The sequence below is a fragment of the Dermacentor silvarum genome, chromosome 2 (genome assembly GCF_013339745.2).
Source record: "Dermacentor silvarum isolate Dsil-2018 chromosome 2, BIME_Dsil_1.4, whole genome shotgun sequence".
Classification (NCBI taxonomy): Eukaryota; Metazoa; Arthropoda; class Arachnida; order Ixodida; family Ixodidae; genus Dermacentor; species Dermacentor silvarum.
The window spans coordinates 167,977,199-168,002,220 of NC_051155.1; the positions used below are offsets into that span (position 1 = coordinate 167,977,199).

The 25,022-nt window shown below is 46.4% G+C and overlaps 1 protein-coding gene across 3 annotated transcripts in view; it reads right to left on the reverse strand.

Moving 5' to 3' along the window:
* Positions 1–25,022, reverse strand: part of LOC119442062 (amine oxidase [flavin-containing]-like) — a 165,934-nt gene that overhangs the window by 88,030 nt on the left and 52,882 nt on the right. For 2 of the 3 annotated variants that reach the window (XM_049661855.1, XM_049661856.1), the window contains exon 2: positions 6,451–6,545. The exons of the other annotated variant lie outside the window; for it this stretch is intronic. In XM_049661855.1, the coding sequence (XP_049517812.1) occupies positions 6,451–6,545 (95 nt within the window). The remainder of the gene's footprint in view (positions 1–6,450; positions 6,546–25,022) is intronic. 3 annotated transcript variants of the gene reach the window in all.

The window sequence follows — 25,022 nt, forward strand, 5'->3', positions numbered from 1 at the left end:
AATAGGCATACATGCGTATGCTATGCCTATAAGGTATACTATGACTATAAGATAACAAAAACAAGTTCCGATAGGTAACAAAATGGTAGAAAGTTAGATAGCATATAGCCCTATTCTGAAAGTGTTCCGTCATCTGTATAGATGCTTAGAAATACCTTAAGGGACAGTTTAACAAATCTGGGCATAGCATATCACTCATGACCTTAAGAATGATTTTATTTGTTTAAAGGATCCTGGCCGATCTCATTATCCTTCAAATTATTAAAGTTGGCCGGCACGTGGAAAGCACGAGTCCTCTTGCCATGGCTTGTGTACACGCGACACAACATATTTTTCTATACGACGTAAGCCGCGAGTTTTCACGGTAAGTTTTTTTTTTTAATTGGTAGAAAAATAATTCTTACACAGGGCGTCAAACGGAACTTGTTGCTCGACAAACAACATGTCCAGACCGGTACATGGTCGAGAAGACATCCTCCCCTTGACCACGTGTGCGTCAAGGACGACTATAGCCAATTTTTTTTTTTTTTTTTGGATGTGGTTAAATATCTTAAGTCTATTAGAGAAAGCGAAGCCGTAAATTCTTATTCTGTACTTTTGTTCGTTGAAGAGTGGCACACATGGACACATTGCCACATACCCAGCCATCCAAGTTGGTCCGATGGTTGGTTTCGAACCCTAGCTGTTCCCTCGGCAGAGCAGCCCGATGCGCTACCCATTCGACCATGGACTACCCAGTAACCCAGATAGGCGGGAAAACGGTTAGATACAAACATAGATATATATTTGGGCCCCTGGAAAGTGCATTAAGTTACCTATTAATGTTAACGCATTAAAATATAATGAATACACTACACATAGCAAAATGCATATAGTTCAGAAGAATAATTCAATAGTATTTTTTAAACAGAGATATCGTTTATGAAAATATCAACATAGTCATTGTTACTCACACTGTTAAATGAACATTTTAAACGGGTTATTGGGCTCATATTACTAATTTTATTAACTCTAAACACGTGATTCCTCCGAAATCGCCTTTCCGGGAAATAAAAAGAGAGTAAAGCAAAAACGGACGTTCAATATATCCATGAATACACTTCCGCGAATTCTGCGAATAACAATCTTATATGTTAATAATTATTTTCTGCAGATTAATTAAGTTTGTAACTAATTACCTTAAGGCCCATAATTCAATTTACAAATTCTATCCGTGGAGTTCGCAAGGCGGATCCACTTGGAGCGAATTCTCAGGATGACACCAGTTTCGAGATAATTCCCGAGGTTTGCGGAGAAATTCAATTGGCGTTCCAGTTACTTTTATAACAAAACGTCGTTTATGCACTGAAGCACAAAAGTATCTGGAACGCGAATGAATTTCTCCGCAAAGTTCGGGAATTCATTTCTCGAATATGGGCCATAAGGTAATAAGTTAAACATTTATTTAGTGAATTTTTGTTAATTAGTTGATTATGCACTTCGATTTTTCGTTCAAGTAATGTCCGCCTCTTCGAGTAGACCAGCTTATGAACTATAATTGCGTATCTGCCACAGGAAACCTGTAAAAATTTTTGAAAGTGTTCGGTGAAACACCCGGTATGTTGCAGACTGTGCTTCCTTGAAATACAAGTGAATTGAAAGTGAATGCTCTATAATATTATTTTACATTACCTGCTGCGCGAATTATATGTGTTGTGACGTGCAGTGTACTAATTTAAACTGTATGTAAACTATGCGTTAGCATGCTTCGACTCTTATTTGCATTTTATTTTAATGTTATCATCGTTTGTTTATCTGCTTGCTTGAGCCGGCCTATCATTTCGCAACGTACAGTTATTTTTTTATTCCTTGTATTTTTTTGTTCGTGACTGCTTTTTCTCTTCCCTATTCTTTCCGCCTTTCATTTCCCCTTCCCCCAGTGCAGGGTAGCAAACCAGAATCTTTTCGGGTTAACCTCCCTGCCTTTCCCACCACGTTTCTCTCTCTCTCTCTTGCCTAAGCGACAAGGAGCAGCGTGCATCCCCCATGATGCCAACCTTTCGTACTGACACATTTATTAATAATTATAAAAAAAGACTTCCTATGCACTTGAGTCTCGAGACGTATTTGGGCGAACTTCTGTTGAAGCCGTCGTGGTCACTCGGTTTCTGTGGCGTTTTTTGAACTCAATGCAATTATTGTGGATGCGATTGCCGCTGAGCACGAGTTCGCCGGATCGGATCCCAGTCAGGCGCATTACTCAGAGGGAAAAAATGTAGAGCCGCTCGTTTACTAGAGATACTAAACAGCCGGTCACTGTCATGCAGTGATTTGGGCTTGTTGGTATGACATCGTGAGGCTTATAGCGCATGAAAAGACAAGGACGAATGAAGAGGTGACACACACAGGCGCTTACTTGCAACAATATTAATTGTATTGCGGATGTATGATGATGTATGCGAAACAGTTGTATATATGTGTGGGTCCTTTGCTCGAAATAAATATTGTTGCAAGTAAGCGCCTGTGTGTGTCACCTCTTCATTCGTCCTTGTCTTTTCATGCGCTATAAGTCTCACGGTCACTGTCAGGAAGAACGGTAGTCAAAACGTGTTCGTATGCGCTAACGGTAGCTGAAGGGCTATAATTCGCTTCCTGCGGTCTGTATACGGGCCTGCGAGAGAGAGGCTGTGATAGTGACGTGTGCCGCTTCAGAATTTATCGCTCTGATTTCCATTTTCATACTAATCTTTCTCCCTTCCATTCTATGTCCCGGGCGATTATGGCAGCGTATACTTTATAAATCAGAATGGCGATAAATGCGTAAGCCAAGCTATAGCTTAGCTTCCTTAACACTGCTATAGATAGTGAAATAGCACTTCTGAAACACGGGTGATGGGTGTGCGCGTTGAAGTGCTGGAAGTTGACGCGGTGCATGCGTAAAGCGTACGCTTGTGCGTATTGAGTGTTTACTGACTAAACGATCAGTTATAGTCGGCGCTCGTATTGTCCATTGTCGCGTGTCTTCGCTGTGTCGTTGCTTGTTGGTGCTGTATTAGGGAAAAATAATCCGTACCGAGCGGCTCAATTCAACGTACTTCTAAAGCAAGCCACCGGGCGTTTTGTTGAGGTCGTCGTGGGCAAGCCTTTATCACAACGCGGACGATATTCTTCTATATAGGTGAGCAATCTTACGCCTGCAAACACGCAGAACAGCGCACGCGTACTTTTATTTTCTTACCCGGAGAACGACAGAGGGAAAGCGTGGAGGTTAATCGCGTTTGCGCCCGGTTCGACGTCCTGTTCATCAGCTTGTAAGGAAAATGCGGTAAAACTAAGAGAATCAGAAATAAGAACAAAAGAATGCGCGCGCCGTAAGCTTTCATGGCGTGTACAGGTGCGTTAGCGCAGTCTATGAAGTTGCCATCAAAGACGCCTCCTCTCCACCTCCCTTTTTTTTTCCCTTCTTTTTTGATGTACCGAAGCCGTGATGGTAGACGTTACGATAGCGGAATACTAAATTGATGACATTTAATCGTAGCGAGGGCTAGTTGATATGCCGGAGATTAACGCAAAAGCGAAAGGCGGCTGGTGACGCAACCTTGAAATTCTCGCACGACCTCGATCCGCGAAGTCATTGATCGTGACGATATGCCTTACTCCAGACCTGTACGTATCTTAAATACTCTGCTCCCGAGTTACTCTATCATGTCTCTCAGAGTATACTTGAGTATCTTGGAAATAGTTTGAGAGAGGAGTATTTTTGCTGTAACTTAAATACATTTCAGAGTATACATCTTGTATTCATTGTTTCAAATACTAAGAAGGAAAACCCTATCTCTTTAGCAAGAGAGCGCAATTAGAGCACTGCACGGGCTCGGGCTTTCGGGTCCGGCCCGGCCCGTTTTCGATCCGAAAGCCCCGGCCCGGCCCGGGCTTTCGGGTCCGACCTGGCCGGGTAGAACAGTTTTTTCACGGGCTCGGGCCGGGCTCGGGCACGGCATGTGCTTTTTGACCCAGGCCCGGGCCGGGCTCGGGTTTTTTGACGCGGGCTTAGGCCGGGCTGGGACTTTTCGGTGGTGTGCATGTAACGTGCAGCGAGTTATCCTCACGCGTCTCGACTCTGAAAAACATGTCTTTTTCGGTCTCGGGCCGGGTTCGGGCCGGTTTCGAGCTGGGTTCGGGCCGGTTTCGAGCCGGGTTCGGGCTGGGCTCGGGCCTAAGGTAAATGGGTGGCGGGCCGGGCCGGGCGGGTAACGGAGATTATTGCCGGGCCCGGGCCAGGCCCAGGCTGAAAAAAATCGGCCCTTAATTGGTTCAACACGTACTGTACATGTAGGCTGTAAGGCTGCGTACATTCAAACTTGTTCCACCGAGCTGTCAGGTCCCCCGCCGGGCACGTACGCGCGGATTTGTGCCATGAAAGGACTAAGCTGCCCTGTATTCCCCCTTCCGCGCTTATTTTAACTGCCGCCGAGCTTCTATTTTCCCATTGCCACTTCCCGCCACGTGTGCATATCTATGTTGTCTGCTTGGTATAGCGCAGGTGTAAAAATCTGCTGCTACATAAATCCTTTCCCCGTGGTGGGCATGGCATCTGGTTTACCCAGTACGACTTCCGCGTAGCTCTCTTGTTCAATGCGCTTCACTTCAGAGCGTTTGTTCAGAGCGCTTGTTTACTCTAGGGGAGCCAATTTTGGTTGAAATTTCCCTAGCAGAGCTAAACGGCGACGTGGCAGCGTTAGCCCAGCATAGCGATCACGGGCAGTCCTGGAGCAGGTTGCTGCAATTCCGCGGCCTAAGCTGGGTCGTGCGGTTTAAATATTTACCGACTGCATGTTGCATAGACAATCCCGGTTCTAACGGAAACTTGCACCTGCCACGCCAGAATGGCGGCACTAATGTGCTGTGTCTGGCTGCGGCCGCGGAAATGTGGTAAACCGAGGAAAACAAGTAGTTTTATTTTGAATTTGTGCAAATATGGTGGTTAAGGTATAGGCCCTTTGCAACTCAATGGGTTAGTGATGTTGAAGCTAGGTGAATCTATTGGCGGTGGGGTAGAGGTTATTATTCTGTAACTACCAAATCATCTTCTTTCTACAGCTTCCCTTTTTAATCGCCAAAACCGGCTGTATAGGGCAGTAATCATCGTAGGTGGTAGAACTGTGAGACTCCTCACTTTGCAGTAGTTTTGGTGTCAGCAGCAGTTACATGGAATCGCCGAAGTGTGTGTCCGCAAATGCCGGGTGACTAAGGTTCGAACCTCTGACTACCAGCTTTTGTCGGTTGCAGTGCAAATAATGAAACGAAGTGCAGAATCGACATACAACCAACCTTTATTACGAGCCGCAAGGCACCTGTGCATGAGACAGTAGAGCTTCTGCTGTATGCTGTTTTGGGATACAACCTATTCCACATTTACCGAGAACCGACCTGATTCCGTGAAAATCGGCGAACGTCACGGCACGCTGGTGTGGTAATTTCAAGGTGGCGTCGCCACGTGTCTTTAGTTTTCGAGTCCTTTATGGCTTACCGAGCCTCTTCTCAGGCTATATAGACCCGCATTTCCGGTATTGTAAAACGGTAGTTTGAGATTACAGCGCAAATAACCTTTTTTTCCCCTTCACTTTAGTGTCCCTTTAAGCAACTGCCAGCTAGTCCATCATGGCTTCCTTCTTCCTTCTGGCTTCAAATGACCCTGTCACTTAACAAATTGATTATTAATCTGATTATCACTCTTTGGGAACTTCACGCATTTTCAGGTCGACACTTCCTGCTTTTGTATTTAACCGTTTTTCCCGCCAAGTTTGGGTTACTGGGTATTCCGTGGTCTAATGGGTACAGCATGGGGCTGCTGTGCTGAGGGCACAGTGTTCGAAACCAACCGTCGGATCAACTTGGGTCACTGAGTATGTGCCGCTCTTCAGTGACAAAAATAAATTCAACATTTCTGCGGTGCTGGGCGGAATCGAACCCGCGCCATATGTACTCGAATAATTCTATCTGAATGCATATTCACACACGCGCGGACTTCGCGGCGACGGCGCTAGATGGCGCAGCCTCTTCGGTGTGAAGCGCGAGAGAGGAACCCGGCTGCATACACGCCTCACATAACACGTCTCTGCGGCGGCAACACGGCGTGTCGCTACATATGGCTTCAATGCTAATCGCATTAACGTCGATAGTATTCATGCGGTGGGTTCTGCCGGATTTCTTTTTTTCAAAAATTATTTTCCAACAATCATCATATTATCGCGAAATTAACTAAAGTGGAGTTTTGAACCGACACTTTATCCATCTAAACTGGCTCAGTGTTTCTCCTTAGTGCCCCTTCGAATTCCCACACTGTAATTTTGACATGTTGTCCTGAAAATGCTCGTGGGACGCATAGATTGCTTGCAATATGACATCAAATGGTACACATTTTTTTATATATCTTTGAAATTTCACTGCTGGAGTGAACACAGAACCCACCTTGACAGTGTACAGGCGGCCTCCGACCCTCTGTCGTGCTTCGAGGACTATGACGTCAACGCCGCGCTCGGACAGCAGCTTGGCAGCCGACAGCCCTGTTGATCAGTCGCCATGGATATGCAGAAACGTCACATCAGAATTCACCCGCGAAACCGTGTAAATTTAGAACGGTCGGTGAACCATTTCAATAAAAATTCACGCACGAACTCCCCTGGGAGTTGGTTAAGTATGCGTAAGCATTGTATCGCTTGCTCATCTCCAAGCAGACCGGTGTCATTATCAAGGTTATGAAACTTGATCCGACCAGTATAAACGACAGCGCTGCGGCGACACGAACTGCTGTGGACGGCGGCGCAAGGTGAATTCATGCCGCAAGCAAACTACTGCAGGTAGCGGCGCCAGGTTCATCGATGGCGTTCCAATCATTATAAGCCGTTATCGCTTTTTAGCGCCTAATCAATCCGCGTAGAACCATTATGAACCGTGATTAACCGTACACCGGCGGCGGCTGCGTATGGCACGGCCGCGCAGGCCCTATTTTGAAAGCGATCTGCGATGGTAGCAGAGTGAGCTGAACGTAGACAAGCGCATACCCTGCACGTTTTCAACGAGGTGGTCCATTAATCAGCACGCGCAGCGACAGAAATCAGGCGTGTCATATACTGTGACACGCGAACAAAAGAGCTCGCGTCGAGTCATAAACAACCACCACCATCCATGGAAACGGTAATTACCGTGAAGGTTACTACTAATCCTGATCCTGACCAGAGGGGCGTCACGCATGCTCAAGAATACGGGGGCGGTGGTGCGACATTGGAGGCGGGCCCGGCTGAACGGTGCGTCAACCTGGGAGGGATGTTGCGACCGAGCCAACGATGGTGATTGGCCGAGCTAGTGTCATCATATTCCCCCATCCGGTATTCGAGGGAAGACGGCGGGATTAAAAGCGGAGACGTGTGGTGCAGTAGAGGGTGGTGCTGACGTGACCTGAAGTGAACTCAGACGTTTAATATGCTCCTGATGGAGTGGGCTTCCGTACCAGAGGCCGGTGTACATAATGTAAATTACACCATTTTTCCCTTTTCCTTCTACCGGATGTATTCATCGATGGGCTTGGTGGATTCTTGGCCCAAACGCCACCTCGAGCCGCAACAGTGCCGAGTGCTGATAGTATCGGGTGCGCTGTGTTCTCGCCGCTTAGTTCGCGTTGAAGCGAGACGCGCGGGCCTTATCTTGAAAGCGATCTGGGATGGGGACAGAGTGCGCCTGAGAGCTGATAGCTTCCTGTGCACTGGGTAGATCTACTCGCCGCGTAGATCGCGTTGAAGCGAAATGTAGCACGAAGGTCAATTCGCTCGCTGCTGCAATCTCTATCTTGAAAGCGATCGTCAAAATCGCATTGCGACGCGTGCGATTGCACCGATTTTTTTCGCTGCAGTCGCAGCATGTGAAACGGCCTTTACGTGACGGACGGACGGACGGACGGGTTTCCTCGTTGGATACGCATAGAAAGGCTTACGAATTGAAATATGAAACGAGTAAGAATGAAAGACGAGTCTGGAGAAGGAAAGACAAACGTGGCAAGCTAATAAATTGACAATAATTTCACATTTATTATTATTTCCCATCGCTAGGTAACGGCCTCAAATCACAAGCAATCGGGCTCAATTTCGAGACCCAATTTTTAAACTGTAGGATGCTGCTTGATAATCTATAGCGAACAAGGAGAACAAGAAATATTTGAAACATCCGTAAAAATTGGGCCTGTATACTCCATGCATGTTCTTACGTTAGGCAGTTCGCAAGAATATGCTCCAACCGATCGCCATAGAACATGTTATCAGCGAAGGTAACCAGCCACTGACGATCGGTTTTCATATACGAACGAAAAGTTTTGTGAATTGCCCATAATTTTTTACAGCCTGAATATTAGAACTGCGAACATCCAGAGCTTGGTGTTGTTTCGAGCGCAGCAAGCTCTCCTTAGTCTCAAGCTGAGCGTCTTGATGCGGATAAATTTAGGTTTTTCGCGGCACCCGGTAGAACACAAACTTTTGCTCACTTGTGTACGTTGACGAGCGTCGTTACAAAATGGCGCCAACGCCACGTATCGGTGCGAACGCGACTGCATATAGTAAACGTATTTGTTCGCACACTTTTTCAGGTCATAAATGTAATCGAACACGAGCGCTTTACGGACCTGTTCATGTGATTACCCGCAACTCTGTATGTGATCATATTTTATCCAACATAGGATATACAACCAGATATATGTGGGCCTACGGAATGACATCAATAATCGCAAGTTGTAAGCCTAATAGTTGTTATGAAGTTGTAGCTAAAAATCACCGCATATCCACGACGTGAATGGTGATGAGTGGGCGAAGCACCGGGGGTTCATTCGGGTAAACCAGAGCTACGGACGAGAGAGAGAGAGCGAGCGTCGGGAACGAGAGAGAAAGAGAGAGCGCGTCGGGAATGAACGCCCTTGTGCACCGCAGCGCCCCTAGCTACGGACGGGAGAGAGGGCGCGCGTCAGGAACGAGAGAAAAAGAGAAAGAGAGCACAGCTGCGCCTCTAGCGGGAGCGGCGAGTACTAGCGTGGCTACAACGGCGCGACGGCGGACAAGGCTCGACCCTAAGGAGCTTCGTCCCTAAAACACCGCCCAAGCACTTCGTACAGATGGTTAACCAGCGAAGCTGAAACGTGTGGCCCGGTGTTTAGCAGTGGGTTAATCCCGACGCTGTATGAAGCGTTTCTCAATTATTGGTTACATGTTTGTGTTTCTAGTGGAACGCAAGCGCCAATGGCGGGCGGATGCTGCTAACCACGACGCCGAGCTAACTCGAGATATCGAACGCATTCGACAACGGCGAGCCGAGGAGACGGCGTTACGGGCAGAGCAGCGACATGGCAATGGCGGCAATTTTCTTGACATAATCATTAATAGAGATCTTTCATGAATCCCGCACGTGACCTACTTGAAACAGCACCTGACAGCAATTTCACAGCTTTTTAAGTTTCTGGGCGGAAAGACTTGGCGAATGTCTGCACATGCAATGTTGGAATTGTACAGAGCACTATTTCTGGGCTTTTTTAGATTAGTTTTTCCGTATTGACCAATACTTGCAAGATAAATCTTCGTGCTCTACAGGCTATTCAAGCCGGGCTCTCAGAGTTTGTCTTGGTTTGCCAAACTGTGGTGTCAATTGCGGCCACTCTTGCAATCATCCGGTAGCAACCAATACAAACACAGATTGCGGTGGAGGTACTGAGAGTGCAGATTAGGCCCTATGCCCGAACCCAATCCCGCCATCTTGCAACACAACCGTTAGAAAGGCCGCAAACATCATTTTGCGATACGATTTCCGATTATTACGCCAGCCTTCCATCAGACTTCACTCCCCCAACTCACCGTACCAGGAATCTGAAAAACATCTGAGCTGCTATCTCCTCCTCTTAAACAACTAACTATGCTCCTTTTGCACGAGAGGTACACCGACCTCGTACACATTTATACTGATGGATCTGCAACTCTCCAGTGTTCCTCTGGAGCCGTGGCTTTCCCAGCGAGAGCCACCACCATCAGTTTCAAGACGTGTCCAACGACATCGACGGCTGCGGAACTTGCAGCTCTTCGCGCCGCACTTCGCCTCGTCAGCCAAGAACAGCCTCGAAGATGGTCTATATTCAGTGACTCGAAGGCAGCACTGCACTCTTTGCTATTAGCCCTGCGGCGCGGACCACACGAACAACTAGTATTCGAGATTGGAGAGCTAGTCCATACGTTGGCTGAGAAAGGACATCACGTGAAATTTCAGTGGCTTCTAAGTCACTGCGGCGTCATAGGTAACAAACACGCCGATAATGCTGCTCGGTCGGCTCTTCAAGGCAGAAAAGAGGAGTCCATACCATTACCAAAGACAGATGCCGCTAGAGAACTTGGAATGCTCGCGCCATATACGTCGTATAACGTCCTCCATGCGGAACACCCCAAGTTTTCAAGGCAACCGGCTGCATCTCCTGGACTCACCGCCTTCGCATCCCAGCTGGACTTTGCCGACATGAGGCTGCCCTGCTGTGTCCAATATGGATATATAGGAGTGACGTTTACGAAGTCTTTTCCTTTTTGAATCGGATGGGACGAAAATGTACTCGTGTGATGACTGTGGTAGCGAGGAGACTCCCTAACACGTTCTGTGTGGCTGCCCTCGCCACGATTTACGGAGACAATCGCTCGTAGTCGCGATAGCGTGTTTTGATTAAATACCGTTGTCAGAGAAAATCATTTTAGAATGCCGACCTCGCAAGCCATCGCAGCTGAGGGCAATGAGGTCACTGTTGCAGTTTTTAAGGTCAACAGAATTGAACAAACAGCTGTAGCCTGAATTGGTGTTCGTAGTGCTGTTATAGCCTGCAGTGATAGTGACTGGTGGTGATCGTGTGTATGTGCTCCTCTCCACTCTACTTTCCTATCTTTTAACGCGATAGCATTAAGGGCCCCGTGTCGCAGAAAATCCGGTGTCGGCGTCGGCGCGTTGTCCGGCCAAGAGAATCATCCCGAACCACGCCGACCCCGCAGGCCCTCCACGTGGCGCAGAGACGCTGGTGAACTAATCGAATTTCTCAAAGTAAAATGCGTCAGAAAATCGTAAAGTACGACGTAACCACAACCTACAGATGTGATAGCGTCGGATTGTAATTTGAATATACGAGAAAACATAATTCTCTTACGGCGGAAACTCAAACACAAGCCCTTCTTACAGCATTTCTACCACTCATACAGGGGCACGCCGCGGTTTCCTCCTGGCAAAAATACCATCCAGATGGCACTCGCCTCTTCGGCAGCTTAGAGTTACTATATATGGCTCCCGTAGGGAGCATATACAGTAACTCTACGGTAGCCTTGAGAGCTGACTCTCTGCGTGAGCCACATATAGTAACTCTACGGCAGCCTATAAAGCTTTACGGCAGCCTACAACAGCGTTGCATGTAGGCTCCCTACGGCAGCCACATGCGGAGGTGGAGTATATATAGAAGAAAAAAAAAAAAGCTTCAGTTGCCGGGAAGCCTGATAAGCAGCCAGGGATCTTCGAATGCTATCGCGTTCCACTCTTAAAGGCAAAGCTTAAACGTCCTCCAATTTTTTACCTCCCTCTCTCTCCTTTCGCCAGTGTAGGGTACCAAACCGGATTTTCCCTTGCGGTTAACCTCCCTGTCTTTCCCCCTTTTGTCTCTCTCTCTATCTACAAGCTGAATGATGGATGCCTTCAATGACTATTGATATTATTACACAATATATAACAATATATAACATTATAATATAACAGCATATAAGGCACATATTGCACCTGATTGGATCCCCAACAGATACGCGCCGAACAAATTCAATGTCTTTTGTACACTTACGCATGCATTGTTATCTTTATGTACTGTGCTCAGCGATTAAAACGCGATGCTCGTATATAGCGCATGGCTGCCAGCGCTTTTCGCGCCACCGGCGAGCGCTGGATGATTGCTGGTGGGACAAATGGAGGCATATGGACATAATCTTTCACAAATGCTCTCGCTTTCATCCTTTACCGCAATGCTCGGTGTCCCCAGCGCCCGCCGGTGGCGCAAGAAGCGCCGGCAGCCATGCGCTCCGAGTATCGCGTTTCAACAGCTGAGCACAGTACATACACGTTGTCAGGAAGCCTACAAACTCCGGCGGAAATTAGGACGTATCTGGCGCGAGTGCTGCGTTTCCGCAAAATCGCAGACAGTTGAGAGGGACGAGCACTCTCATTGCAGAACGCAAGAGTTCACCGAAATAAAAAAAAAAAAAGGGGGCAGCAATTTTTGTGGGAGCAGTGCTGCAGTTAACTCGCTTGACACGTTTACTTGTGTAACAGATATTTCGAAGGCGAGCTTTCTAAAGCTCGCCTTCATGCATAGAGTTCGCCGCCAGTGTTTCTGGGTAAACATTACGGTTGCTTAAGCTGCAGTTGTCGGTAAGTGTGAGAAGCAGTCAGGGATCTTTGAATACTGTCGCGTTCCATTCTTAAAAGCAAAGCTTCAGCGTCCTCCAATCTCTCTTTTTTTTAACAAAGAAATGCCAGTTGCGTTCGATCGTGATTGGGCGCTTCTGCTCAATTCAGTCTGTTAAAAAAACACATCGCGTTTCCGGTCTACTACGAGTTCCTTTCATAACCTCCTTTCTTGGAAGCGAGCTTGCCGAAAAGAGAAGCAAGATATGTAAACAAACATGGCACGACAATTTTTTAGTGAGACCTTATTTGATGAGAGGCCGTGCCCGAAATTGGAGGGAGGCACCTGAGAAAGAGAAATGAATGAATGAATGAATGAATGAATGAATGAATGAATGAATGAATGAATGAATGAATGAATGAATGAATGAATGAATGAATGAATGAATGAATGTGTTAATATATGAAATTTAGGACACACCGAGCATTTCTGTTATCCGATTCCCACCGCATATGTTTTGATATTAGGTATTTCTGAAAATCTGCCTATATGGCCGAGTTATCGGGCATACTACGTTTATGATAGCCTGGATGAAGGCACGTGACGGGTGTATACCGGGTGCTTCATCTAGCTCGCTTTTGAGCCCGCGCGTCGAAAAATGTTTGGCTATTTCTTCAACCAGTTTGCTGCTAGTGAAAGCGAATTTTCAGCTGCGGATCGAGGGCATTTCTGGTGCGATAAGAGACCGGCTAGTGAGCGAGAATGAGCAACGATTTCACCTTTTTGTATAGTTACTATTTCAGTTTCATAAGTAAAATACTTCTACGTTTTATGTCGTTTTCCAATGTACTACCTCTTTTCGTGCTATCTTTCGTACTATTTATTCTCACGCACTCTTTCAGGTCTGGTCTGCTTAGTGCTGTTCTTGTTGAGTCGCTTAAGCTCGCCGTGTTTTCAAACGAGGACGACATGCATGCAGTTCCGCGCTCAAATTCGGCCCCATTTGAAAGTGATGTAACACACATTTTTAATCTAACCGCCATATATGGCTAGCTAAATTCCGAACCCGAGCACCACTTCTTTAAATACGGTAGAACCTCATTGATACGTTCTTACGTTTTCCCGGCTCTCACACTCCGAAACGCAAGTTCCCTCAGAGTCATGTATATTAGCTTCCCGCTTGATACATTACGTCCAAAAACTGTGACGTGCCATCACTCCTCGGCGAAGCCTGTATACGTTGAGCATGCGCACAAATAGGCGCCCGTGTCACCTATCGTGAATACGTGTCAACGGATGATGACGTCGGGACATCGGAACCGCTAAGCGTGTCGGACATGTATCGGCCCCAACGATTCTCGCGACTTTGAAAGCGGATTCGCACGAAGGCACAAGCGGTCGCCTCACACACAAGTCCACGGCCGCTGTCGTGGCCTTATACAAACATTCCCTTGTGCTTTTATTTTTAGACGTACATGGCTGTGCGGAAACTGAAGAAAGGGTGTGAGTATACGCCAAAAGAAACTGCCATCATCTCAAATTTGATTCGAACAACAAATGGAAATCCCTAAACTTCAATTAGTGCAACTCACTGTTACGACCGCTCCAAAAGGCAGCTTAACGTTCCATCTGACCACCAGGCAACGATAGTGAGCGTTATGATGCGGGTTTTCAATAATTTGTTGGCTTTATATTATACTTGAAATAAGGTTTCGTGTAAGAGTAGCGTTTCGCCTTATCTGCAGTGCTGCCGCAACTATTTTCGGGTGTTACATTTTTCCGGGTCACGCTTTTCTTTTCGGTGGTCACCTAAGAAACATATCAACGAGGTGGTTCTTATGTAGGATACTGCATGACTGTACAAATAATGTGTGTTAACATTACGACGCCAAATGGGGGGGGAGGAAGACCAGAGTAGGGATCGGGCTTGAACACTGCACTTGTATAGCTGACAGCTTTCGCACCATCTTTTTTAAAATATTTTTTTTATTTAAGAGCGAGAAAAAAGGCTAGGCTCACATTGTTAGAAAGCACTGCCTTCGGGATCGGCCAACATACTTAGGCTGCACTATTTTCGGGATTGGCCCCTATGTTTATCTGGATAGTTAGACAGCTGGAAAGAAAAACTGGCCTGCCAATGGCAAGAATGATGTTCTCATTAATAAATACATAAATATTCATCTCTCTGGGGATTTACGTGCCGAAAACAGTTCTGATTATGAGGCACGCCGTAGTGGATGGCTGCGGATTAATTGTGAATACATAAAGCAGTCAATAAAGAAAGCACCGCTGACTTTTCCCGGAAACAATGAAAGCAATTGCTAAAAAGGGAATCAGTTTAAGCGCGCTCTCAACGTGGCGCTGAGCTGCGCGTTAGCTACAGCATCGCGAGGTGTAAAGTCGCCATTATCGAATCTGCAAGATGCTGCTATTTCCAGCATCAGCTTCGGTTATCCTCTGGAAAGCCGGCTAGTGGACGATGTTCATTGGTAAGTTATCTTTGCGGTAAAAATAGTAGAGATTCAAGGCTAACCGAGGCGCTTTTGGGTGACCCAGGCTTGCTCGCATATATATACAGCTGATATTTTAATCAACATTTCGCACACGTTTCTAGGGGAATTTCATTGGTGCCACAGGGTCGCTTCAAAGCTAACAAAGCCGTATACCAACTTCCGCATCATTTCCGATGTTAACGACTGACAGCTATAGTGGTACAGTTCCTGGTTTCAGAGGGGAAACCGTGCCGGGTTGACGGGATTTCTGTGTCCTTGCTGCAGCAAAACTTTGATTCCCCAACCGGAATTCTTCTTGACATACTTATAGTGTATCAGAAACCTGCACACTGCCAAAAGAATTGAAAACTGCAACTATCAAACCACTATATAAAGGAGGCGGGGGGCGGGAGGGGGGACATAGCGTTAACAGTTATTGACCTATTTATATTTTGCGCATCATGTGACAACTAAATGACATAAAAACTTCTCATGCACAGCATAGTCGACATCATTCTTAGCAAAAAAGAATGTTATTTCAAGCCGTCAGTTCAGCTTTGTCGCGGGACGGGACGGAGATTTTCGTGTCGAAGAATTCTCGGACGAATTGAATGTAGCTTTAGAGCACAGCATATTTGCTTATGCGCTGTACATTTTTCTAGGTACCTCTAATGCATGTGACACAGTGAGCCAAGGCATTTCACTTGGAGAACTTTCGGGGACCAATTCTACAAGTTTTCGAATAATTATTTGAATGGTCACTCACAAGTGGTAGCCTTAGACAACCAGTTACGATTCAACAGCACGTTACCTTTTAGAGCCGGAGTACCAGAGAGCTTCATTTTCTCTCCTCTTTTTTTAAAATATATTTATGAATGACCTTGCGTCATGTGTATCGAAATATCTAAATTAAGTATGCCTTGGTTTGCTGGTAACTGTCAATAAACAAGAAAAAATTGCGCGCTTCAAATTTCCACTATGACGATGGTGTGTAGGGTTTAGTGACGAAAGGGCCAGATATGGCCAAAGAGCGCCAGAGCATTCACTTTTACAATGGTTAGAGATTTACCACTTTTTTCTGTACTGTCATAATTGCCATCATGTCAATGTGTTCCACGGGAGTATGTGAGCTCGATAAGAATATCTACACGTGTTCTGCGATAGCGAACTCTTTCGGATTGACGACCGGATGTCATTTGAAATTGAATGTACACGATTAGAGTTTTACCACTTTTTCTGCACTGTCGTAATTTCCCTCATGCCAGTATGTTCCAGCTGAGTGTATGAGCTCAGTGAAAATACCTAGGCGTGTTCTTCGATAGCGAGCTCTTTTGGAATGACGACCTGACGTACATTTGCGGCAGACTGAATATCATTTGAAATTGTAATTTATTCAAGTGTGACAGTTTAAGCAGTTAGCAGGAGGGCAAAAGGCCACAATGCCTGACTAGGCCCTCTGTCCTATGAAACTGTGTATTGTACTTGAACATGTGTACCTGCATTGTACATTTCAAGGGCAGATGGAATGGAAAGACTTTATTGAGGTCCTTCGGAACGTGCAGCTATAACACGTAGCGGGCCGCTACCACGTCGGGACAGAAAGGCCTAGCCTCTCCGCCACGTCGCAGGCAGATGAACATATATATTACCAAACGAGCAGATGAATACAGAATATATCTTGGTCTGCACGATGGTAATGTCGAATTAACAATATTTGTTATAAAAGTTCGTCAAAATTCATTACGCGTGATTCTTCAATGATTACAGCATAATGATGTTTCATTACCTCAGTGAAAAACTTTATTGAATGATGACAGGAGAGTGTTGGGTAGGCTGTTATAGATCGCTGGTCGTACAATCTGTTGCTCTACAGCCTTTTTTTTTTTATGTGGGGTGCCTTTTCTTAGACTATATACGGCATTTTGAAAAAATAGCCTGTGGCAGGTAACATAATTCTAGCCCTTGAGGCGGATTACACGAGGAGGCGGACATTACTTGCATGACAAATCGATATGCGCAATCGACTCATTACAAAAAACGCACTAGTTAAGTGCGTAACTAATTACTTTACGGTGCATATTGCAATTTACAAATCGTTGCTGGTGAGGTTTCAAAGCATGTCCACTTGGAATGAATTTTGAGGATGGCAAGGGGTTCGAGATAGGCGGAATCAATCTTGCGATGAAAATTCGCTGTCGTTCCATTTACTTTTTTAACAAAACGCCATTTCATGCATTGAATAACAAAAATAAATCGGAAAATTTCATACCATAAAACCTATGGTCACTTAGCGCAAAATGGAAATAAAGAAAGCAAGGGGACAAGGAAATACGCAGGTGCATTTCGTCGTGAACTTTTGTTAAATAGTCCATTGTGCATTTCGAATTGTCGTGAAGGTAACGTCCGCCTCTTTGAGTAATCCACCTCAAGGACTAGAATTATGCTATCTGCGACAGGGAATATTTAAAAATTCTGTGTATTTCTTAAAAAGAAAAGGAAATACGAAAAAACAAAGCCGTCTGAGCCGTCTTCAAAGATGCTCTCTTATGACGCCAGCGTCATGCACGTATACCTCGAGCTAAATATACCACGCTTAGGCGCATATCCAGTGAAGTCCTCCAAGATCAACTCCTGGCCATCCAGAGAGCTCACGATATCGGGAAAGCCTTTGGCCTACGGGTGCCTACATGGGCGGAGCCACCGACTTAGCCTGGGGGCTTTTGCCCTCAGGCCCTATAGTTTCTCTGGACCAAAATAAAGTTCTTGCCATGCCATGTCATGCTTATGCGAGTGTACATTATTTTTGCGAGGCAGCGTTAAGGTCACTTTCCCCGGATAGCCGGTTATAAAAAGCATCAACGCGTAGACATTGCAACTTGATAAATATAGCATCATAGGTAATAAAGAATAGCTCGGGACGAAAAACCTGAGCGCCAAGGACAAGAAGAAAGCATTCTCGTCATTGACAACAGACAACTGTGGTGAATACTAACCAGTCAAATACTTTGTTGTAAACTACCAGTCCACTCAGTACCAACGTGGGAGCGGCCCGCTTCGGGCTAGGAAACTAGCGCGACCCAATGGGCCATAATAAAGTTTTCCCATCCGTCCATCCATCAGAACAACGAAGAGGCTCACAAAAAAAGGGGTAGTCCCACTGTAAAACATTCTATCGTAAAATCCCAGCTCATAACACGAACGTTTTCTCCGGTTCCATATATAGCTGGCACATTAGATTCGATTCTCGCGCTATATTCCGGTACCAATATGTTTAGGTGCTTACTATTATTATTATTTTCTTGAATCTTTTATAAATAAATAAATGGGGGTGTTTCTGGTAGTGTTACACACAGATAAGTTTCGTTATTTCTTTTTTTTATTGGCCTTTTTTCATTGCAATTGGGACCGTAGAAAGCATACTGTGCTATGTCATACAAGACGAAGGTACAAAGGAAGATGGAGACGATGTAATCGACAATGGTAGCGCAAAGTATGTCACCGGATACAGCGTTTTTACAAATCCCCTTGTCTTCGTCACCACGAAAGCAAAACCCCTGTTCGTGGCGCTGGATCCAATGACATTCCTTGTCCCACCACTATAATATGCTGTTGGCATACACTTTAGGATACAAGTTCATAAGTGGGCCAATACTTTAGCCATACAATTTGCAAAAGTACATGGTTTATAATAGTATACTCGTTGCTGAGCTATATAGTTAGTGCATTTCATGCGATTAAATGTCCTCCATGCCTTTTTCGTCTCCCCTCCCTCTCCGTTTCTTACCGCTGAGACCTGCTCCGATGACAAGCACCGTGGTCTTCTTGACAGCTGGACTGCCGTTGCCTCCGGGCCCTGCTGCTGACTGGTCCATCCCGTCCGGCAACCGGCGACGACCTCTGCGTTGCAAATACGACGACGGTTGTGGCAGCACGGCCGCCGCCACCGCGGGCGATCCCGATGAGCCGCTTTCGAAGCTCATAGCGCGGCGACAAACGGACGGAACAGAGAGCGCGTTGTCGCGTATGCGTCGCACTCAGCTGGCGCAGTGGTATGTGTGTAATACGCGTCGTCGTAGGGCGCGGTGCGTCGAGCGATCCGAGCAGACCGGGGAGAGAAGAAATCGATCGCCAGAACTTCCGTCGAGACCCGCGGGTGCTACAGCGCTAAGGCCGGCGCTGCTGTGCCGACTGGCCCCCGCGTGCGGTGTAGGTATACAGTCACATGACAGAGACGGCGTAAACCCCGTACGCATACTTGGCACCGTCGGCGCAGATGGCGGGTAATTTGCAGATGCGATGACTCCGTAGTTTTGTTATTGTCGATTTTGTTCATTTACGAGAAGGCGCGTGCTTTCGCAATCGGCGCTCCTACGCGAGCGCCGGTTCGCCGTCGTAGTACAAGCCGCAAAAATGAAGGTAAACGAGTCTACGGCCAGGCTGTTCGTTTTTGCAAGCGTGTTTTCTCATCACTTACTAATTCAAGAGGAAGAGAAAGACATTGCGGGTCAAGGCTGTAGCGGCTCAGACCTATAGCCTTGGTGATTTAATTGGTAAATTACACTTTCGTACGCCTGTTCTGTCGTGAGCCCGGTAAGCCATTAAAGACGCGAAAATAAAAGAGGGATTTGAAGTTGCCGCGCTACGACTAGGGAAGTGATGATCGAAATTTGGGCAGCGCCTGCTCGGGAGTATACCTGATATAGTTGATCAACTAACAGTGGTTACAGTGCATTCTAAAGGCGTCGACGAATGAACCAAGTAAAATTTTTAAAACTTTTTCTGGGCACAAATTGGCCTATAGAGGTGCGAAATTACTTCGTTATTCGTGAAGTCACAAACGTATCCTCGCGCTGCAATTCGGGCCGCGATATATTCATGAATGGGAAGAACCTTGCCCTTTCATTTTCACCGCTAATAACCAGCCTTTTACCGCCAATCCAATGCAAACAAACTCATAAAATAAACAACCGTACTTAATCGAAAATAGATCGAACACGAATATAGGTCGACTCCTATATTCAACTCACCGCGCAAAAAAAATTACTGCTCGATTTATATCTTTTCAGACAACGAAAAAAAAAATAGTATCCAATTTACGCTGTGAATGTGGTTGGAAAGCGAAGCTCTAAACGACAACTAGAAAGATTACCCATTACGAAGTAGCGTGAAATTATTTACATGGAGACATTGACATGCACTTTACCTAATTATTAGCCTAAGACGTTTCAACGGCCTGCGACTTGGCTTGCGCCGCTACTTTGTGCACTTAAAAAGAGTGGACCAGAGACAATAGAAATGCATTTAACCACACTTTCGCCACGCCTCGTATGCACGCTGCTCTTCAGGAGGCCTCACTATACGTTGCCTTCTCATAGCACTGTCACAACACAAATCAATTGCTAGGCGGGTTGTTCTTTTAGATACAGCAATGTAGTTACATCACTCACCGCTTCGCACACTACAGTTGCCGCTTCCCGGCAACTGCGGCTTGCAACCGTAATCTTTACCGGGAACGCTTGCGGCGAACGCTATGCGCGATGGCGAGCTTTTTTTTTTTATTGCGATAGCAATTATATGCACACTCCAAGCGCATTTCTGCCGTCGCCGTCACCGTGATGTTCCGAATAAAGTCCAACGATGATAAAATCGTCGCCGTGCGTTGTGTGTGCGAGTGAAAGCGTGCAAGGGTGAGCCGGCAACCGCAGCCTAATCTCGCGCACGCGAGAGAGGAAGGCGGCCGGAAGCGCACGGTCTTCGTTCACGCGCGAGGCACGGGGAGGAGGCGACGAAGACGGGAGAGGGAGGGAGGGTGCTTTCTGCTTCCGCGGCTGCTGCGACTGCGGCTGAAGGGTGCGCCCGCGGCGGCCTCATCTTCAAAGCGATCTGCGATGGACAAAGGGCATTCGCCGAGTGCCGATAGCTTCGTATGCGCTGCTGCGCTTTCGACGTTTAGTTCGCGTTGAAGCGAGAGCCAACGCGAAGGTCAGTTTGCTTGCTGCCACTGGCGCGATTTCTCACTCCAGCGTTTTGACGAGCTCCCGCGGTCATCGAGCGAGATGTGTTCATGTTTACCTCTGCACGCGTGACACTGTGCTTGTTTATTTAGTTAGTAAGCGAATATTTATAACTTTATATGACCGATAAAACTACTATCCTTACTTCATATAGCTGTCTACTAATTTGCTATCGCAATCGATGCTTCGCCTTTCGGGCGAAACTGCATCTTTTTTTCTTTCCCCCGCATGGCCGATGCCGCCGCTGCCGCGGATGCGAGCGCTATCTGATGAAGCAAGGAAGCCAACGGCGCACGCCTCCCGCTGATTGGTTGAGTTGTTGCCCACGCCCACGGATACGACAAATGCATGGGGGGGAGGGGTAGAGATATACAGCTTCGCTGTAAACATTTTGAGCATGACGTTACTTTATTTGCCGTAAGCTCGGCTACTAAATCTGGCTAGTCGACGCCACAAACTGCATCCTCGTCGGAACTGCCAGAGAAGTCGTCCTCGTCGGATGCTTCGCAGGCGTCCTCAGTGCTCCAAACGGCATCGTCCTCGGTGCCGTCGAGTGCGTTGGCTATGCATCTTTCTTAATGTTTTACGGCGGCCGTCGCGCAGGAGCGCCGTTAGCTCGTTACTTTCCTATCTTTGTTCATGATGCGGGTCGAGATTCCTTGGTCCCGAATAGAGGTCGATAGCTCGCTCTGGGTAATATTAAAAAAAAAACGTTGACCTGTATTCGAATAAATACGGTAACCTAATGATGCACTTTAATTCCTTTGTGTCGGAAAGATCGATGCAGATTCCGCTTCTAATCAGCTGACATCAGGGCCCGGGACGGGAGCACAAGGAGCATGAAGCACGGATGGGAGCATGAAATTGCACAAAGCTTAGAGAAAGAACATACTGAAGTTAAGGATGTCACTAAATGTGCAGAAAGGAGACAGAAACCACCAGAAGAAAAAAGTACGCTTAATAAAAAATTGCAGGACGCTAGAAGCAGTTCATACGGTATATGTGTCAGAAATCTGTATCATGCTAGCCGTATACGCTAGCGCAACAAGCATTGCCGGTGTTTCGAGCCAAGTTTGTTTTAACACTTAGAGGAAGGAGCCTTTTGAACAATGCTGAGAGAGAGAGAGAGAGGAAACGCAGGGACTGGGCGGTAAACCAGATGCGAGTTTCTGGTTTGCTACCTTGCACTGTGGTGGGGAAATAGGGGTTGGAAAGAGGGCAAAAAGAGATAGAGAGAAAAAAAAAAAAGCCCCACCCAAGCACTCCGTACAGATGGTCAACCAGCGAAGCTGAAACGTGCGGTCCCGGTGTTTAGTAGTGGGTTAATCCCGACGCTGTATTGAAGCGTTTCTCAATTACTGGTTACATGTTTGTGTTTCTAGTGGGACGCAAGCGCCAATGGCGGGCGAATGCTGCTAACCACGACGCCGAGCTAACTCAAGATATCGAACGCATGCGACACGGCGAGCCGAGGAGGCGGCGTTGCGGGCAGAGCCAACGTTTATAGATACTTTTTACGTTGGGCATAGCAGCATCAACGTGGCAATGGCGGGAACGCGTTCGCCGGGGCTGTACATTGCGCGTGCTTGGGTACGACGCAGAAAACGACGTTGATCAGTTTCGACAGTTCAGCGATTTCTATCTCACCTCTTGAGTTTGCCATTTTCATGTTTTGTCGTTTCTTTATTAGGTCCTTTGTTACTTGGGAGAGCTTACTTACTGGTGGCCTTGGTGCCTTACCTCCCACTTTCATTGCTGCTTCTGAGATCAGCCTAGTTACGGTTTCATTCATTACCTCGATTTTGTCAACATAGACGTAATGGTAGTGCTTAGCGTAGCCCAAATACGTGGCCAATACCTTGCGATTACCAATCGATAGCTAATCGATTATCAATCAATAATCAATAAATTTCGGGAAATGCTGGGGATGACTTGGTAGTGCTTAGCCTAGCCCAAATACGTGGCCGATCAGCTCCGCTGTTTCTTTAGCCTTGCGCCACTAGTGCAATCTACGCTAACTTTTTCTTTTTGTGTTTTCTTTCCTCAGGAAAGTTGCGTTGTCGAACATGGGTGTGCATGCGCACTTTTTGCAGTATTCAGCCAATTGGCTACCGTATCGTTTCCTAACGTCATTATTGTGCTGTATATCCCTGTCGTTGAAGCAATGGCACGTTTTTCCTATATAAACGGCCCACAATATAAGGGTATCTCATACACAACATCTGAAGTACATTTGGTGTAAGTGATCCGGTGATTAGTATAATTAGTAGAGTATGATTAGTAAAAAAGAAGTGACATTTCTTTTCGAGGTATCTAGGTGCAGAACAGTATTGACCATACAATCTTATGTATGAACTTATTGATCGACTTAATGCAATCTTTTGTATGATGATGCGTGCATGCATGCATGTACCTTATGCGCAGTGCATTAAATAGAGGACCATTTAAAATAAACGCCTGTTGGAAGTTCAGCGCCCATCCTGTCGTATGTGTTCCTTTCGTCTGCGTCTTTAGCGCGTTTTGTGAAAACTGTAAAATTAATTCGGGAACAAGACCAAGGAAGCAAGACGAATGTGGTTCAATTTCGAAGACGGCGGTACAGAAAGTGAGCTTGCCGCAATGACTCAGTGACGTTGACTGTTCATATAAGTACGAGATGCATGAAAAACACCCTCGTGAATGTTATTTAGTGCACGTTAAAAAAAGCACTAGATTGGCAAAATTATTCCGGAGCCTTCACCGGTGCGTCCGCTATATACGACTGTCTAAGAAACAAGGTGCTGTGCTGGGGCGCTAGACTGAATGAATAATTAATCGGGGAAACAATCAGCAAGCAAATTATATGATCCACGTTACCTGCTCTCACTCGACACAACACTGATTCGACATTAATTGCTTCACAGCTGAGAGGATTTACGATTACTGCTTGGTATATTAAGACTGGACTGTTTTAGTTATAGCGTCAGCTTCGGGACGACGTAATCGAAACAGAACCTCAACAGACACTTCGTGCAGAGGCAGATAAGGAGGGCTACACCCGAAGGAAGGGCGCCTAAAAGTAATTAAAAAATAAACTGCTATGTATCGTGATCATGCAATGGAGGGTTTAATTCATACAGGATTTGTTGCTTACAGAAGCACTGAAAGCTTCGCTTTAAAAAAAGTTCTTAATGTGGCGCATTACGGAGAACCTATAACAAAGAATATTATTGCCGAAGTTGTGTTTCGAAATGAGCTGTAGTATTACCTAATGCTTATTTAGGTTCCTTTAACAGCGGTCCGCTCTGTATACAAAATTTAAGTTCCAGTAGGCGGCGCCATAAGACAAGGGCAAATGCAAGCCCATCTATAGAACCAGTGCCTCGCGAGGCAGCCGATGTTGCGTGTCGTATGCGGTGCACGATGTAGGCACAAGCCAGCACAATAACTGCGCAGAAATCGTAAGCTGGTTGCACAAAATGGAACACAGAGTTACAAAAGTAGCGCGGAAGCAAAAGCCGTGGTTCTCCGCAGGTGCAGGAAACAGGATTGTTGCACATCGGATTGTGTACAGCTGCGGCTGAGAGACGACCGAGGAGAAGCGCTCTATGCGTGGCGTGAGGACAGCTTGTATTTTTCGGTTCTCCGTATTGCACGTCGATAATGCAAGGGCTCGTGTTGATCCGAAAGGCCTTACATCCGGCTTCGGTTTGCAGGCTGGGAAGACGAGCTTGCAGTCCCCAGCGATCGCGAACGGGTCTGAGAAGGCGACGTAGACGCCTGGTAGTGGCGTGTATATACAAGATAGCATATACTATACGCGATAGCATTCAAAGATCCCTGACTGCTTCTCACGCTTCCCGACAACTGCAGCTTAAGCAACCGTAATGGTTACCGGAAAAACTGGCGGCGAACGCTATATGCACGAAGGCGAGCTTTTGGTAGAAACGCGGCCTCTTGCGTGGGGCGATCCCGGAGATATGCACAGCCGCGCAAAAAAAAAAAAAGCATAATTTTCAGATTTCCGTTTTGTTTCGTATTTTTAATATTTCAGTCTCGAATATTTAAAATATAAAGGCATGCGCTTGGGTGTTTTGTTTTTCATGACATTTGTTT